This window comes from Thalia democratica, chromosome 2 (assembly GCF_965202585.1).
Source record: "Thalia democratica chromosome 2, ktThaDemo2.hap1.1, whole genome shotgun sequence".
In the NCBI taxonomy this organism is placed as follows: Eukaryota; Metazoa; Chordata; class Thaliacea; order Salpida; family Salpidae; genus Thalia; species Thalia democratica.
The window spans coordinates 52,914,011-52,931,105 of record NC_139166.1 but is presented as its reverse complement, the minus strand read 5'-3'; the positions used below and the strand labels follow the sequence as shown (position 1 = coordinate 52,931,105).

At 27.2% G+C, this 17,095-nt stretch overlaps 5 protein-coding genes across 5 annotated transcripts; all 5 read left to right on the top strand.

Moving 5' to 3' along the window:
* The first annotated feature begins 1,189 nt into the window (after positions 1-1,189).
* LOC145849978 (histone H2A-like) lies at positions 1,190-1,570 on the top strand. The gene has a single exon (XM_082955105.1). It carries the CDS (start codon positions 1,190-1,192, stop codon positions 1,568-1,570), a length of 381 nt encoding a protein of 126 aa, XP_082811231.1.
* A 2,505-nt stretch (positions 1,571-4,075) lies between these two features.
* On the top strand, positions 4,076-4,456 carry LOC145849974 (histone H2A-like). The gene has a single exon (XM_082955102.1). The coding sequence runs from the start codon at positions 4,076-4,078 to the stop codon at positions 4,454-4,456; it is 381 nt and encodes a 126-aa protein (XP_082811228.1).
* A 1,556-nt stretch (positions 4,457-6,012) lies between these two features.
* LOC145850105 (histone H2A-like) lies at positions 6,013-6,393 on the top strand. Its single transcript, XM_082955251.1, has one exon. The coding sequence runs from the start codon at positions 6,013-6,015 to the stop codon at positions 6,391-6,393; it is 381 nt and encodes a 126-aa protein (XP_082811377.1).
* A 5,728-nt stretch (positions 6,394-12,121) lies between these two features.
* Positions 12,122-12,502, top strand: LOC145850000 (histone H2A-like). Its single transcript, XM_082955136.1, has one exon. The coding sequence runs from the start codon at positions 12,122-12,124 to the stop codon at positions 12,500-12,502; it is 381 nt and encodes a 126-aa protein (XP_082811262.1).
* A 3,931-nt stretch (positions 12,503-16,433) lies between these two features.
* LOC145849999 (histone H2A-like) lies at positions 16,434-16,814 on the top strand. The gene has a single exon (XM_082955135.1). The coding sequence runs from the start codon at positions 16,434-16,436 to the stop codon at positions 16,812-16,814; it is 381 nt and encodes a 126-aa protein (XP_082811261.1).
* Positions 16,815-17,095: the final 281 nt, after the last annotated feature.

The following is a 17,095-nucleotide window of genomic DNA, read 5'->3' as shown; positions in this document are numbered from 1 at the left end:
GTGTACACATATGTGAGCTGTATAAACAAACGTAAACAATAAGAAAAAAATATAAAAACTCAAAGTACTTACATGAACAAATATCTATACTTTTTGATGTATCAAAATAATTTATAAAGTATAACATTTACTTGAAAGCTATTGGAAAATTTAGTATAACTAAATTTTTACATGCTAACTTTACTTAATTATATCATATTTTTTTAGATAGTTCACAACTTACTTTGCATTTTTATTTGTTTTTTTTTAACTTTTTATCAAGCTGCTTATCACTCTACATTATGGTCTCCTAAACTTTTTTTATAAGGCCCATTTCAAAGAAATTATAAAAGCAATGGCCCTGCAATAAAATTTCTTAAAACTTCCAGAAGACCTTTATTTTTACTTTTCATCTTCAACTATACCATATCTAGTAAAAGTTTTCAAATTACTACCCCTTGACTACTTTGCGGCTTATGACCCCTCAATTTCTAAATTTGCCTCCAAGCTCTGACCCACTTTAGGAAACGAGTTTAGATTAAATTTACAGGTAATTAAATTAAATATTTCTCTAAAACTGAGAAAACTGTTGAGAAAAAGTCAGAAACGTCAGTTTATATAACACTCAAGGCTATGTAGTAATTTTGATTTTTTTTTCATAATTTTATTATATCTTATAAATCTAGATTTTATCATTAGCTTCTACATTAATTTAGTAAAATTGTAACTAGTTGAACAAAAAAATTATTTGAAGTAATTGGTATGTGATTTGTATTTGTATTTTAGCGGTAAAGTATAACTTAACTACTTAATCGATATAATGTTGCGATTTTTGGCATAATCATTTAAAGCTAAACTGTATTGTTTGTTATGTTTTCGTTACTTTATTAAAAAAACTGTGATTACATTTGTAGAAAATTAATGAAACCAAGACTAATTTGTATTCAAATATCGTATTTATAACTTTAAGTATATAACTAGCTAGTCTAATTATATAAATGTAGTCTAGAAGATAATTCAGAAATGAACTTTGAAAATATGTTAATCTAAAAACTGTTATTAGAAGTTACTAGATAAAACAAAATAAGTTTAACCACTTGTTGGCGTGTTACAATCACATGAGGACGTATACTTATTCTATTAGCCGAGGTTCGTAACTTCTAATATACATAATTAAACTTTGTTAGTTGTCATCAATCATCAAAGCATCATGTCAGGACGTGGAAAGGTAGTAAAGCAAAAATCAAAGCCAAAAAGTCGTTCGTCACGCGCTGGACTTCAGTTTCCAGTCGGTCGTATTCACCGTCTATTGAGAAACGGAAACTACAGCGAACGTGTTGGTGCCGGAGCACCAGTCTACTTGGCAGCAGTATTGGAATATTTGAGCGCTGAAGTGCTCGAATTGGCTGGAAATGCAGCTCGTGACAACAAGAAGCGTCGTATCATTCCCCGTCACCTTCAACTTGCCATCCGCAACGACGAAGAGTTTAACAAACTTTTAGGAAGAGTTACTCTTGCCCAGGGAGGTGTGTTACCTAACATTCAGTCTGTCCTCTTGCCTAAGAAGACTAGTGACAAGAAAAAGGCTTAAATTAGTAAGCAAACCCCGGTCCTTTTAAGGGCCACCCACTATTGTTTACCAAATGTTAAAATTTATTTAAAAGTGCTTTTTTTTACAAGTTGATTTTTAACAGCACTAAATTTACTTCACGACCATTAGGACAAATATTTTGTTAATACTTAATTTTGTAACTGATCACATTTGTTAAGCTCTTAGTGCTATTGTTTTTATATAGGATAGTGATATTTACAAACATTTTTTACATACATTATAAGTAATTAACTTCAACTAAAAAAAAGTTTACAGCTTTAATGTCATATAAGATATCTTAGTTAAAATAAGGTTTTTAAGTTATACTGTACTATTTAAAACGTATACTCTGACACTTAGTGTACACATATGTGAGCTGTATAAACAAACGTAAACAAAAAGAAAAAATATATAAAAAAGTCAAAGTACTTACCTGAACAAATAATTATACTTTTTGATGTATCAAATTAGTTTATAAAGTATAACATTTACTTGAAAGCTATTAGAAAATTTAGTATAAGTAAATTTTTACATGCTAACTTTACTTAATTATATCATATTTTTTAGATAGTTCACAATTTACTTTGTATTTTTATTTGTATTTTTAAAACTTTTTATTAAGCTGCTTATCACTCTACATTATGGTCTCCTTAACTTTTTTTATAAGGCCCATTTCAAAGAAATTATAAAAGCAATGGCCCTCCAATAAAATTTCTTAAAACTTCCAGAACACCTTTATTTTTACTTTTCATCTTCAACTCTACCTTATCTAGTAAAAGTTTTCAAATTTTTACCCCTTGACTGCTTTGCAGCTTATGACCCCTAAATTTCTAAACTTGCCTCCAAGCTCTGATCCACTTTAGAAAACGAGTTTAGATTAATTTTACAGGTAATCAAATTTAATATTTCTCTAAAACTGTTGAGAAAAAGTCAGAAACGTCAGTTTATATAACACTAAATTCTATGTAGTAATTTTGATTTTTTTCTAATCGTTCTATTGTTCATCATTTTATTATATATTATAAATATAAGTTTTATCATTAGCTTCTACATTAATTTAGTAAAATTGTTACTAGTCGAACAAAAAAGTTATTTAAAGTACTTGGTATGTGATTTGTATTTGTATTTTAGCGGTAAAGTATAACTTAACTACTTAATCATTAAAAGTGTTGTAATATTTAGCGCAATCGTTCAAAGCTAAACTGTATTGCTTGTTGTATTTCCGTTAGTTCACTAAAAAGCACTGGGATTACATTTGTAGAAAACTAATGTAACCAAGACTAATTTGTATTTAAATATCGTGTTTATAATTTTATATGTATAAATAGCTAGTCTAATTATATAAATATCTAGAAAATATCCAGTAAGAATATTTTAGTTTTAAGTGTCTCAAATCTTCCCTTGGTTGTGTGATGTTCTTTGTGATTTTTTTGTCTTTATCGATCGTTTAAATTAAAAAGTTATTTTTATTTAACAAAAAAATCTACAAATTTATTAGTAAACGTTATATTGCCTAAAGTACTTGTAAAATCTTCTTCAGTAGACAATTAGAACTGATTAATTCAAAATTTTCTTGCTTGTAAAAGTTCAAAAAAGGATATTATTACGTAACTATAAATCAAGTTTTAAGGTAAACTATGTTTTAAAAGTCTGTCTTTTAAAAGTTTTTCAAATAGCAAATCTTATTAGTATCTCTAGTTTAAACTCGCAAAAACTAATTGAATTAAAATAAAAAATAAAAAAATATGAAATAAAATCAAAAACTAAAAGAAATTAAATTGTTAAACTTTGATGTGTTTGATTTAATGTTTTATAATATTTTAGAATGTAAAATCAAAATAAATAAATAAAAATAGTAATCGAGCTTATTGTTGGTTGAAGTTAAAAAATCAAAAATAAATATAGTAAATAATCATAATAAATAAGTCGGTAAAAGTAGTAAGGCGTATAACCTTAACTTGTTAAGTTATTTAGAAATGTATAATCAAAAAACTTTATAAATATTAAAGCATATTAAATAATAGTAACCTAGTCAATTATCTGTAAAGTGGTAATATAGTTTTGTTTGTATTTATTGTTGCTTCGAGTTTTTGATTATACATTTCTAAATAACTTAACAAGTTAAGGTTATACTTTTACCGACTTATTTATTATGATTATTTACTCTATTTATTTTTGATTTTTTAACTTCAACCAACAATAAGCTCGATTACTATTTTTATTTATTTATTTTGATTTTACATTCTAAAATATTATAAAACATTAAATCAAACACATCAAAGTTTAACAATTTAATTTCTTTTAGAAAATATCCAGAAAAGAATTCTGAAAATTTGTTAATCTAAAAACTGTTATTAGAAGTTACTAGATAAAACAAAATAAATTTAACCACTTGTTGGCGTGTTACAATCACATGAGGACGTATACTTATTCTATTAGCCGAGGTTTGTAACTACTGATAAAAATAATTACACTTTATTAGTTGTCATCAATCATCGAAGCATCATGTCAGGACGTGGAAAGGTAGTAAAGCAAAAATCAAAGCCAAAAAGTCGTTCATCACGCGCTGGACTTCAGTTTCCAGTCAGTCGTATTCACCGTCTGTTGAGAAAAGGAAACTACAGCGAACGTGTTGGTGCCGGAGCACCAGTCTACTTGGCCGCAGTATTGGAATATTTGAGCGCCGAAGTGCTCGAATTGGCTGGAAATGCAGCTCGTGACAACAAGAAGCGTCGTATCATTCCCCGTCACCTTCAACTTGCCATCCGCAACGACGAAGAGTTTAACAAACTTTTAGGAAGTGTAACTCTTGCCCAGGGAGGTGTGTTGCCAAACATTCAGTCTGTCCTCTTGCCTAAGAAGACTAGTGACAAGAAAAAGGCTTAAATTAGTAAACAAACCCCGGTCCTTTTAAGGGCCACCCACTATTGTTTACAAAATATTAAAAGTGCTTTTTTTAACAAGTTAATTTTTAACAAGTTAATTTTTAACAGAACTAAACTTACTTCACGACCACTAGGACAAATATTTTGTAAATACCTAATTTTGTAACTGATCACATTTTTTAAGCTCTTAGCACTATTTGTTTATATATAGGATAGTGATATTTACAAACATTTTTTACATACATTATAAGTAATTAACTTGCACTTAACTTTATTGCTTAAAAAAAGTTTACAGCTTTAATGTCATATAAGATATCTTAGTTAAAATAAGGTTTTTAAGTTGTACTGTACTATTTAAAACGTATACTCTGTATACATATGTGAGCTGTATAATCAAACGTAAACAAAAAGAAAAAATATATAAAAAAGTCAAAGTACTTACATGAACAAATAATTATACTTTTTGATGTATCAAAATAGTTTATAAAGTATAACATTTACTTGAAAGCTATTAGAAAATTTAGTATAACTAAATTTTTACATGCTAACTTTACTTAATTATATCATATTTTTTAGATAGTTCACAATTTACTTTGCATTTTTATTTGTTTTTTTAAAACTTTTTTTTTAAACTTCTTATCACTCTACATTATGGTCTCCTAAACTTTATTATAAGGCCCCTTTCAAAGAAATTATAAAAGCAATGGCCCTCCAATAAAATTTCTTAAAACTTCCAGAACACCTTTATTTTTACTTTTCATCATCAACTCTACCTTATCTAGTAAAAGTTTTCAAATTTTTACCCCTTGACTGCTTTGCAGCTTATGACCCCTAAATTTCTAAACTTGCCTCCAAGCTCTGATCCACTTTAGAAAACGAGTTTAGATTAATTTTACAGGTAATCAAATTTAATATTTCTCTAAAACTGTTGAGAAAAAGTCAGAAACGTCAGTTTATATAACACTAAATTCTATGTAGTAATTTTGATTTTTTTTTAAATGTTCTATTGTTCATCATTTTATTATATCTTATAAATATAAGTTTTATCATTAGCTTCTACATTAATTTAGTAAAATTGTAACTAGTTGAACAAAAAATTTATCTAAAGTAATTGGTATGTGATTTGTATTTTAGCGGTAAAGTATAACTTAACTACTTAATCGATATAAGTATTGTAATATTTAGCGCAATCGTTCAAAGCTAAACTGTATTGCTTGTTGTATTTCCGTTACTTTACTAAAAAGGACTGTGAATACATTTGTAGAAAACTAATGTAACCAAGACTAATTTGTATTTAAATATCGTATTTATAATTATATATGTATAAATAGCTAGTCTAATTATATAAATATCTAGAAAATAATCCAGCAAAGAACTTTGAAAATTTGTTAATTTAAAAACTGTTATTAGAACTTACTAGATAAAACAAAATAAATTTAACCACTTGTTGGCGTGTTACAATCACATGAGGGCGTATACTTATTCTATTAGCCGAGGTTTGTAACGACTAATATACATAATTAAACTTTATTAGTTTTCATCACTTATCGAAGCATCATGTCAGGACGTGGAAAGGAAGTAAAGCAAAAATCAAAGCCAAAAAGTCGTTCGTCACGCGCTGGACTTCAGTTTCCAGTCAGTCGTATTCACCGTCTGCTGAGAAACGGAAACTACAGCGAACGTGTTGGTGCCGGAGTACCAGTCTACTTGGCCGCAGTATTGGAATATTTGAGCGCTGAAGTGCTCGAGTTGGCTGGAAATGCAGCTCGTGACAACAAGAAGCGTCGTATCATTCCCCGTCACCTTCAACTTGCCATCCGCAACGACGAAGAGTTTAACAAACTTTTAGGAAGAGTTACTCTTGCCCAGGGAGGTGTGTTGCCTAACATTCAGTCTGTCCTCTTGCCTAAGAAGACAAACGACAAGAAGAAGGCTTAAATTAGTAATCAAACCCCGGTCCTTTTAAGGGCCACCCACTATTGTTTACCAAATATTAAAATTTATTTTAAAGTACTTTTTTTTACAAGTTGACTTTTAACAGCACAAAATTTACTTCACGACCATTAGGACAAATACTTTGTAAATACTTAATTTTATAACTGATCACATTTGTTAAGCTGTTAGCGCTATTTGTTTTTATATAGGATAGTGATATTTACAAACATTTTTTACATACATTATAAGTAATTAACTTCAACTAAAAAGAAGTTTACAGCTTTAATGTCATATAAGATATCTTAGTTAAAATAAGGTTTTTAAGTTATACTGTACTATTTAAACGTATACTCTGACACTTAGTGTACACATGTGAGCTGTATAAACAAACGTAAACAAAAAGAAAAAAATATATAAAAAAGTCAAAGTACTTACATGAACAAATAATTATACTTTTTAATGTATCAAAATAGTTTATAAAGTATAAAATTTACTTGAAAGCTATTAGAAAATTTAGTATAACTAAATTTTTACATGTTAACTTTACTTAATTATATCATATTTTTCAGATAGTTCACAATTTACTTTGCATTTTTATTTGTTTTTTTAAATTTTTTTATTAAACTTCTTATCACTCTACATTATGGTCTCCTAAACTTTTTTTATAAGGCCCCTTTCAAAAATATTATAAAAGCAATGGCCCTCCAATAAAATTTCTTAAAACTTCCAGAAGACCTTTATTTTTACTTTTCATCATCAACTCTACCTTATCTAGTAAAAGTTTTCAAACTTTTACCCCTTGACTGCTTTGCAGCTTATGACCCCTAAATTTCTAAACTTGCCTCCAAGCTCTGATCCACTTTAGAAAACGAGTTTAGATTAATTTTACAGGTAATCAAATTTAATATTTCTCTAAAACTGTTGAGAAAAAGTCAGAAACGTCAGTTTATATAACACTAAATTCTATGTAGTAATTTTGATTTTTTTTTTAAATGTTCTATTGTTCATCATTTTATTATATCTTATAAATATAAGTTTTATCATTAGCTTCTACATTAATTTAGTAAAATTGTAACTAGTCGACCAAAAAAGTTATTTAAAGTTTTTGGTATATGATTTGTATTTGTATTTTAGCGGTAAAGTATAACTTAACTACTTAATCATTAAATGTGTTGTAATATTTAGCGCAATCGTTCAAAGCTAAACTGTATTGCTTGTTGTATTTCCGTTACTTTACTAAAAAGGACTGTGAATACATTTGTAGAAAACTAATGAAACCAAGACTAATTTGTATTTAAATATCGTATTTATAATTTTATATGTATAAATAGCTAGTCTAATGTTTGAATTAATTAATAGCATTAGCTTTAAACACAAATCAAACAATTTTCAAAGAAATCTACGCAATCAAATTAATTCTATAAAAAAATCAAACAAATTAATAGTTTTTGCAGACAAAACAAACAATTTATATAAAATCGGACCTAAAAATTGTTACAAGTTATTGAACAGTTCCATTACAAAAGATTACAAAAAATGTGATAAAAACTCCGTCGACCGAATAAACTCTTGTGCTCAAGAACTATTAATAAAAAATAATATATCTGGTAAACGTATCCGTAAGTTAGCTAATTCTAAATCGTATATTACTATAAAAGATCATAAAGATAACTTTCCAGCAACTATAAAATGTAGATTAATTAATACAAGTAAGACAGACATTGGTAAGATATCCAAAGTTATTTTAGCAAGCATTATTAATGATGTAAGAGCCGCCACCGGTTCGATCCAATGGAAAAAATACCGGTGAGCTGTTAAAATGGTTTTCGTCATAGGATGATAAGAGTAATAAGCGTTTTGTCAGTTTTGATATAGTTGAATTTTATCCTTCTATCACCAAACAACACCTTTTAAATTCTTTAAATTATGCTTCCATTTATTCAAAATTCGCCGATTCCGACAAAGAAATTATTATACATGCATGCAATTCCTTACTTTTTTTCAGACAACAATGTTTGGAAAAAGAAAAATAACGACACTTTTTTCGATGTGCCTATGGGAAGCTTCCATGGTGCAGAGATTTGTGACCTTGTCGGACTATATGTCCTCAGTAAACTGGGAAATGTTTTCAGTAACTGTGGTTTGTATAGAGACGATGGGTTAGGTGTCATAGATCTAGCAAAGCCTGTCGTATACGACAGAACAAGGAAACAAGTGTTTAAGGTAATATCAGATATAGGTTTCAAAATTACTTTAGATCTGGGTAATCAAGTGACTGATTTTTTAGATGTCACCTTAAACCTATCTGATAGTACTTTTCGCCCTTACCGAAAACCAAACTGTTTAATTAATTTTATCAATTCAAATTCCGACCACCCCCGACATATAAAGAAATCTATCCCAATAATGACCCAGAAACGCTTAAGCTCATTATCATCCAGTGAAGAAATGTTTAATGAAATAAAAGTTCCATATGAAAATGTATTAAAAAAAAGTGGTTTTAAATGTAACTTAACATACATGATAACAAACAAAAATACTAATAATAGTAATAATAATGATATTTTTAACGGTAATAACGATAATAAACATAAATATGACAATAATAAAAGTAATAACAGCATCATTAATAATATTAATAACGATAATGATAATAGTTTTAAAAGTAACAGTAATAATGGTTATAACATTAATAATATTGTAAATAATTTTGATAGTAACAGTAACATTAATAACAATAATTGTAGTAATGATAATAACAATTACAATAATAATGATATTAATAATAACAGTATCACTAGTGAAAATTATATTAAAACGCAAAAAAGTAATAAGTCTCGTAATAGCCGTGTGTTGTGGTATAACCCACCATACTGTTCTAGTATTAACGTAAACTTGGGTAAAGAATTTTTGAAATTAGTAGATTAACATTTCCCAAATAATCATTGTTACCGTAAAATATTTAATAGAAAAACTTTAAAAATTTCTTATAGTTGTATGAATAATGTTAAGTCAATAATACAATCATATAATAATTTTGTTTTATCTAAATATAATGAGTTGACAGCACAAATTAATTTAAACAATAAGCCTAATACTATTAAAAATAATAGCAACTATTCAGATAACACAAACGTAATTAATATTAGTTTAGACATAAAGGATAACAATTGTAAAAATAACAAGGTTAATATAAACAATAATGATAACATTAATCTAATTAATAAAATCAAATATAATAGGCCTATAACTAGAAGTATCAGTAAAAACCTAACTAAAAATATAAACTCAATTGTACATAAGGAATCATGTTCTAATAATTATAGTAATAACAATAATAATAATAATAATAATAATAATAATAATAATAATAATAATAATTATAATAATAATAATAATAATAATAATAATAATATTAGTAATAATAATAATAATAATAATAATAATAATAATAATAATAATAATAATAATAAGTATACAAATAATGATAGTGGTAATAAGAGTAATAGTAGTAACCATATTAATAATAACAATGGTAATAGTATTAATAATAACGACATAACCAATAATAGTAATAATAATAGTAATATTAATAAATATGATAACAATAATAATTATGATAATAATAATAATAATAACTGTAGTAACCAGAAAAATACCAATATCTGTAATACTTATAACGATGAAGTAATTAAATGTGGTTTTAAATTCAAGAACAATGTAGGTAAAAATTGTAACTGCCGTAAGTCGAATAAAATAAACTGTCCGTTACATGGTAACTGCTTAATTAAAAATGTTGTGTATAAGGTGCGTGTTAAATGTAAACTTAGTGAAGATAAAAACAAAAACAATAATAATGTTAATGATAATAATAAGGATAAGGTGTATATTGGTTCGACAGGAGGTCACTTTAAAGATAGGTACACCGGGCATAAGTATACTTTTAAGCATGTAAATAAAAAGAATAGTTCAAGATTGTCAGATTTCGTTTGGCAGTATTTTGATAGGTATGGAACCAAACCAGAAATGGAATGGAGCATCCTCCACCACGCCAACAATAACATCAGTAGCGCGAGCAAGATCTGCCAAATATGCAACCTTGAACGAATGGCAATTTTAGCAGAAGATAGTAAACAATTACTAAATAAAAGACGTGATATTTCAAACAACTGTGCACACAACCGACGGTTCTTCTTCAAATAACACCTTTGCGCCTTCTCACCTTTCATACTTTTCATTCACCTTCCACATACACACACACATTCACTTAACATATATTAATATAATTATATATCCTAAGTAACATATAGTTTTATTCATTTATTATTTATATCTATTTCACACAAGTCACTTTCTATTCTCTGAAATTTCATATATTCACTTTACCCTCCGACTATAATTCTTCACACCTTTATATGTTAAGTTCCAAGTTTAATTGGAAGCTTGTATTCAAATCACAGATAAACTGTGCTTTTTTACCTACTACGCCCAAGAGAGCTAGTAGGTTTTTTACTGCAGGTTTATACTTAGCATATGACTACCTTGTTGTTTTACATTTTAACTTTCACATATAACACAATTTACTTATTAAATATAAAAAATATCTGTATGGGATATTTAAATTAAACAGCCGACTCCTACTTTACCAATTAATTATTTTATTAATTATAAAATACAATATATATTTAATTCAGGTCATTATGATTTTATGTATGTCGCTGTAAATTAATTATCGGTCAGTACATTGTAAGCCTAGTAATAATTATGTTTTTTGTGTTTTGTTTTTCCTTAAAGTTTAATTTTTTTCCTTAAAGTTTAATTTTTTCATTTTTTTACTTTTTGACTTTTACATTTGAACTAAATCTGCTTCCTAATTCTATATAACTTTGATTCAATCATTACTAACATTCAATATATAATATACATGTTACACCGAGTTTCTGTGACTTTTATTGCCTTCAGCGTCGTTAAGTTTTATTAAATTTTATTGATTTACTAACCAATGGTTAATGTTTTATTTTTGTTCTAAATAGATTACATAAAAACAAAATTAACGTTCTTACAATACAAATTAAATAGTTTAAATAACCTCATTTACATTGTGACGTAATTATTAGTTGTAACGAAAGTATTTTTTTCGTTTGTTAACGACAGTAAATTTTGATTTAGTTATCTTTCCTATTAACGTTAGTTGTTTGTTTATATTATGTTTTGTTATGTAATTTAGCTTACTTATTTATTTTAGACTTAATAATTACAAATATCATATAGTTTTATAACAGTCGGATTTAATATTAAGTATTTCACCTATTAATAACTATTATCTGTAGAATATATCTTATTTTAATGAAAACATATATACACCTACTTTATTCTATGCTTCTATTCTCTCATTACAGTAATTATTTTTTTACAGAACCCAGTTGAAGTGTGTTGATTCGTTGACACACAGAAACATATGTTGGTAGAATAAAGGAAGATTACTGTATAATTTGTTTTTATTTATTAGTCTAATTATATAAATATCTAGAAAATAATCCAGAAAAGAATTTTGAAAATTTGTTAATCTAAAAACTGTTATTAGAAGTAAGTAGATAAAACAAAATAAATTTAACCACTTGTTGGCGTGTTACAATCACATGAGGGCGTATACTTATTCTATTAGCCGAGGTTTGTAACTACTAATATACATAATTAAACTTTATTAGTTTTCATCACTTATCGAAGCATCATGTCAGGACGTGGAAAGGTAGTAAAGCAAAAATCAAAGCCAAAAAGTCGTTCGTCACGCGCTGGACTTCAGTTTCCAGTCGGTCGTATTCACCGTCTATTGAGAAACGGAAACTACAGCGAACGTGTTGGTGCCGGAGCACCAGTCTACTTGGCAGCAGTATTGGAATACTTGAGCGCTGAAGTGCTCGAGTTGGCTGGAAATGCAGCTCGTGACAACAAGAAGCGTCGTATCATTCCCCGTCACCTTCAACTTGCCATCCGCAACGACGAAGAGTTTAACAAACTTTTAGGAAGTGTTACTCTTGCCCAGGGAGGTGTGTTGCCTAACATTCAGTCTGTCCTCTTGTCTAAGAAGACAAGTGACAAGAAAAAGGCTTAAATTAGTAAACAAACCCCGGTCCTTTTAAGGGCCACCCACTATTGTTTACAAAATGTTAAAAGTTATTTGAAAGTACTTTTTTAACAAGTTAATTTTTAACAGCACTAAACTTACTTTACGACCATTAGGACAAGTATTTTGTAAATACTTAATTTTGTAACTGATCACATTTGTTAAGCTGTTAGCGCTATTTGTTTTTATATAGGATAATGATATTTACAAACATTTTTTACATACATTATAAGTAATTAACTTGCACTTAACTTTATTGCTTAAAAAAAGTTAACAGCTTTAATGTCATATAAGAAATCTTAGTTAAAATAAGGTTTTTAAGTTATACTGTACTATTTAAAACGTATACTCTGTATACATATGTGAGCTGTATAAACAAACGTAAACAAAAAGAAAATATATATAAAAAAGTCAAAGTACTTACATGAACAAATAATTATACTTTTTAATGTATCAAAATAGTTTATAAAGTATAACATTTACTTGAAAGCTATTAGAAAATTTAGTATAACTAAATTTTTACATGCTAACTTTACTTAATTATATCATAATTTTTAGGTAGTTCACAATTTACTTTGCATTTTTATTTGTTTTTTTAAAACTTTTTTTTAAACTTCTTATCACTCTACATTATGGTCTCCTAAACTTTTTTTATAAGGCCCCTTTCAAAGAAATTATAAAAGCAATGGCCCTCCAATAAAATTTCTTAAAACTTCCAGAACACCTTTATTTTTACTTTTCATCATCAACTCTACCTTATCTAGTAAAAGTTTTCAAATTTTTACCCCTAGACTGCTTTGCAGCTTATGACCCCTAAATTTCTAAACTTGCCTCCAAGCTCTGATCCACTTTAGAAAACGAGTTTAGATTAATTTTACAGGTAATCAAATTTAATATTTCTCTAAAACTGTTGAGAAAAAGTCAGAAACGTCAGTTTATATAACACTAAATTCTATGTAGTAATTTTGATTTTTTTTAAATGTTCTATTGTTCATCATTTTATTATATCTTATAAATATAAGTTTCATCATTAGCTTCTACATTAATTTAGTAAAATTGTAACTAGTCGAACAAAAAAGTTATTTAAAGTTTTTGGTATGTGATTTGTATTTTAGCGGTAAAGTATAACTTAACTACTTAATCGATATAAGTATTGTAATATTTAGCGCAATCGTTCAAAACTAAACTGTATTGCTTGTTGTATTTCCGTTACTTTACTAAAAAGGACTGGGATTACATTTGTAGAAAACTTATGTAACCAAGACTAATTTGTATTTAAATATCGTGTTTATAATTTTATATGTATAAATAGCTAGTCTAATTATATGCTTGCATATTCTAATAATAATAGTAATAATAATAATTATAATAATAATAATAATAATATTAATAATAATGATAATTATAATAATGATGATAATAATAATAATAATAAAAATAATAAAAATAATAATAATAATGATAATAATAATAATAATAATAATAATAATGATAATAATAATAATAATAATAATAATAATAATAATAATAATAATATTAATAATAATAATAATAATAATAATAACAATAATAATAATAATAATAATAATAATAATAATAATAATAATAATAATAATAATAATAATAACAATAATAATAATAATTATAATAATAATAATAAGTATACAAATAATGATAGTGGTAATAAGAGTAATAGTAGTAACCATATTAATAATAATAATGGTAATAGTATTAATAATAACGGCATAACCAATAATAGTAATAATAATAGTAATATTAATAAATATGATAACAATAATAATTATGATAATAATAATAATAATAATAATAACTGTAGTAACCAGAAAAATACCAATTTCTGTAATACTTATAACGATGAAGTAGTTAAATGTGGTTTTAAATTCAAGAACAATGTAGGTAAAAATTGTAACTGTCGTAAGTCGAATAAAATAAACTGTCCGTTACATGGTAACTGCTTAATTAAAAATGTTGTGTATAAGGTGCGTGTTAAATGTAAACTTAGTGAAGATAAAAACATAAACAATAATAATGTTAATGATAATATTAAGGATAAGGTGTATATTGGTTCGACAGGAGGTCACTTTAAAGATAGGTACACCGGGCACAAGTATACTTTTAAGCATGTAAATAAAAATAATAGTACAAGATTGTCAGATTTCGTTTGGCAGTATTTTGATAGGTATGGAACCAAACCAGAAATGGAATGGAGCATCCTCCACCACGCCAACAATAACATTAGTAGCGCGAGCAAGATCTGCCAAATATGCAACCTTGAACGAATGGCAATTTTAGCAGAAGATAGTAAACAATTACTAAATAAAAGACGTGATATTTCAAACAACTGTGTACACAACCGACGGTTCTTCTTCAAATAACACCTTGGCGCCTTCTCACCTTTCATACTTTTCATTCACCTTCCACATACACACACACATTCACTTAACTTATATTAATATAATTATATATCCTAAGTAACATATAGTTTTATTCATTTATTATTTATTTCTATTTCACACAAGTCACTTTCTATTCTCTGAAATTTCATATATTCACTTTACCCTCCGACTATAATTCTTCACACCTTTATATGTTAAGTTCCAAGTTTAATTGGAAGCCTGTATTCAAATCACAGATAAACCGTGCTTTTTTACCTACTACGCCCAAGAGAGCTAGTAGGTTTTTTACTGCAGGTTTATACTTAGCATATGACTACCTTGTTGTTTTACATTTTAACTTTCACATATAACACAATTTACTTATTAAATATATAAAATATCTGTAAGGGATATTTAAATTAAACAGCCGACTCCTACTTTACCAATTAATTATTTTATTAATTATAAAATACAATATATATTTAATTCAGGTCACTATGATTTTATGTATGTCGCTGTAAATTAATTATCGGTCAGTACATTGTAAGCCTAGTAATAATTATTTTTTTTGTGCTTTGTTTTTCCCTTAAAGTTTAATTTTTTTCCTTAAAGTTTAATTTTTTCACTCTTTGATTTTTACATTTGAACTAAATCTGCTTCCTAATTCTATATAACTTTGATTCAATCATTACTAACATTCAATATATAATATACATGTTACACCGAGTTTCTGTGACTTTTATTGCCTTCAGCGCCGTTAAGTTTTATTGAATTTTATTGATTTACTAACTGATGGTTAATGTTTTATTTTTGTTCAGAATGGATTACATAAAAACAAAATTAATATTCTTGCAGTACAAATTGAATAGTTTAGGTGGCCTCATTTACATTGTGACGTAATTATTGGTTGTAAAAATGTATTTTTTTCGTTAGTTAACAACCGTGAATTTTGATTTAGTTATCTTTCCTATTAACGTAAGTTGTTTGTTTATATTATATTTTGTTGTGTAATTTAGCTTACTTATTTATTTTGGACTTAATAATTACAAATATCATATAATTTTATAACAGTCGGATTTAATGTTAAGTATTTCACCTATTAATAACTATTATCTGTAGAATATATCTTATTTTAATGAAAACATATATACACCTACTTTATTCTATGCTTCTATTCTCTCATTACAGTAATTATTTTTTTACAGAACCCAGTTGAAGTGTGTTGATTCGTTGACACACAGAAACATATGTTGGTAGAATAAAGGAAGATTACTGTATAATTTGTTTTTATTTATTAGTCTAATTATATAAATGTAGTTTAGAAAATAATCCAGAAAAGAACTTTGAAAATTTGTTAATCTAAAAACTGTTATAAGAAGTTACTAGATAAAACAAAATAAATTTAACCACTTGTTGGCGTGTTACAATCACATGAGGGCGTATACTTATTCTATTAGCCGAGGTTTGTAACTACTAATATACGTAATTATACTTTATTAGTTTTCATCAATCATCAAAGCATCATGTCAGGACGTGGAAAGGTAGTAAAGCAAAAATCAAAGCCAAAAAGTCGTTCGTCACGCGCTGGACTTCAGTTTCCAGTCAGTCGTATTCACCGTCTACTGAGAAACGGAAACTACAGCGAACGTGTTGGTGCCGGAGCACCAGTCTACTTGGCCGCAGTATTGGAATATTTGAGCGCTGAAGTGCTCGAATTGGCTGGAAATGCAGCTCGTGACAACAAGAAGCGTCGTATCATTCCCCGTCACCTTCAACTTGCCATCCGCAACGACGAAGAGTTTAACAAACTTTTAGGAAGTGTTACTCTTGCCCAGGGAGGTGTTTTGCCTAACATTCAGTCTGTCCTCTTGCCTAAGAAGACAAGTGACAAGAAAAAAGCTTAAATTAGTAAGCAAACCCCGGTCCTTTTAAGGGCCACCCACTATTGTTTACAAAATGTTAAAAGTTATTTGAAAGTACTTTTTTAACAAGTTAATTTTTAACAGCACTAAACTTACTTTACGACCATTAGGACAAGTATTTTGTAAATACTTAATTTTGTAACTGATCACATTTGTTAAGCTCTTAGCGCTATTTGTTTTTATATAGGATAATGATATTTACAAACATTTTTTACATACATTATAAGTAATTAACTTGCACTTAACTTTATTGCTTAAAAAAA

Excerpts from the sequence above, each read along its gene's own strand:
- LOC145850000 (XM_082955136.1), top strand. The coding sequence starts at position 12,122 with ATGTCAGGACGTGGAAAGGTAGTAAAGCAAAAATCAAAGCCAAAAAGT.
- LOC145850105 (XM_082955251.1), top strand. The coding sequence starts at position 6,013 with ATGTCAGGACGTGGAAAGGAAGTAAAGCAAAAATCAAAGCCAAAAAGT.
- LOC145849974 (XM_082955102.1), top strand. The coding sequence starts at position 4,076 with ATGTCAGGACGTGGAAAGGTAGTAAAGCAAAAATCAAAGCCAAAAAGT.
- LOC145849999 (XM_082955135.1), top strand. The coding sequence starts at position 16,434 with ATGTCAGGACGTGGAAAGGTAGTAAAGCAAAAATCAAAGCCAAAAAGT.
- LOC145849978 (XM_082955105.1), top strand. The coding sequence starts at position 1,190 with ATGTCAGGACGTGGAAAGGTAGTAAAGCAAAAATCAAAGCCAAAAAGT.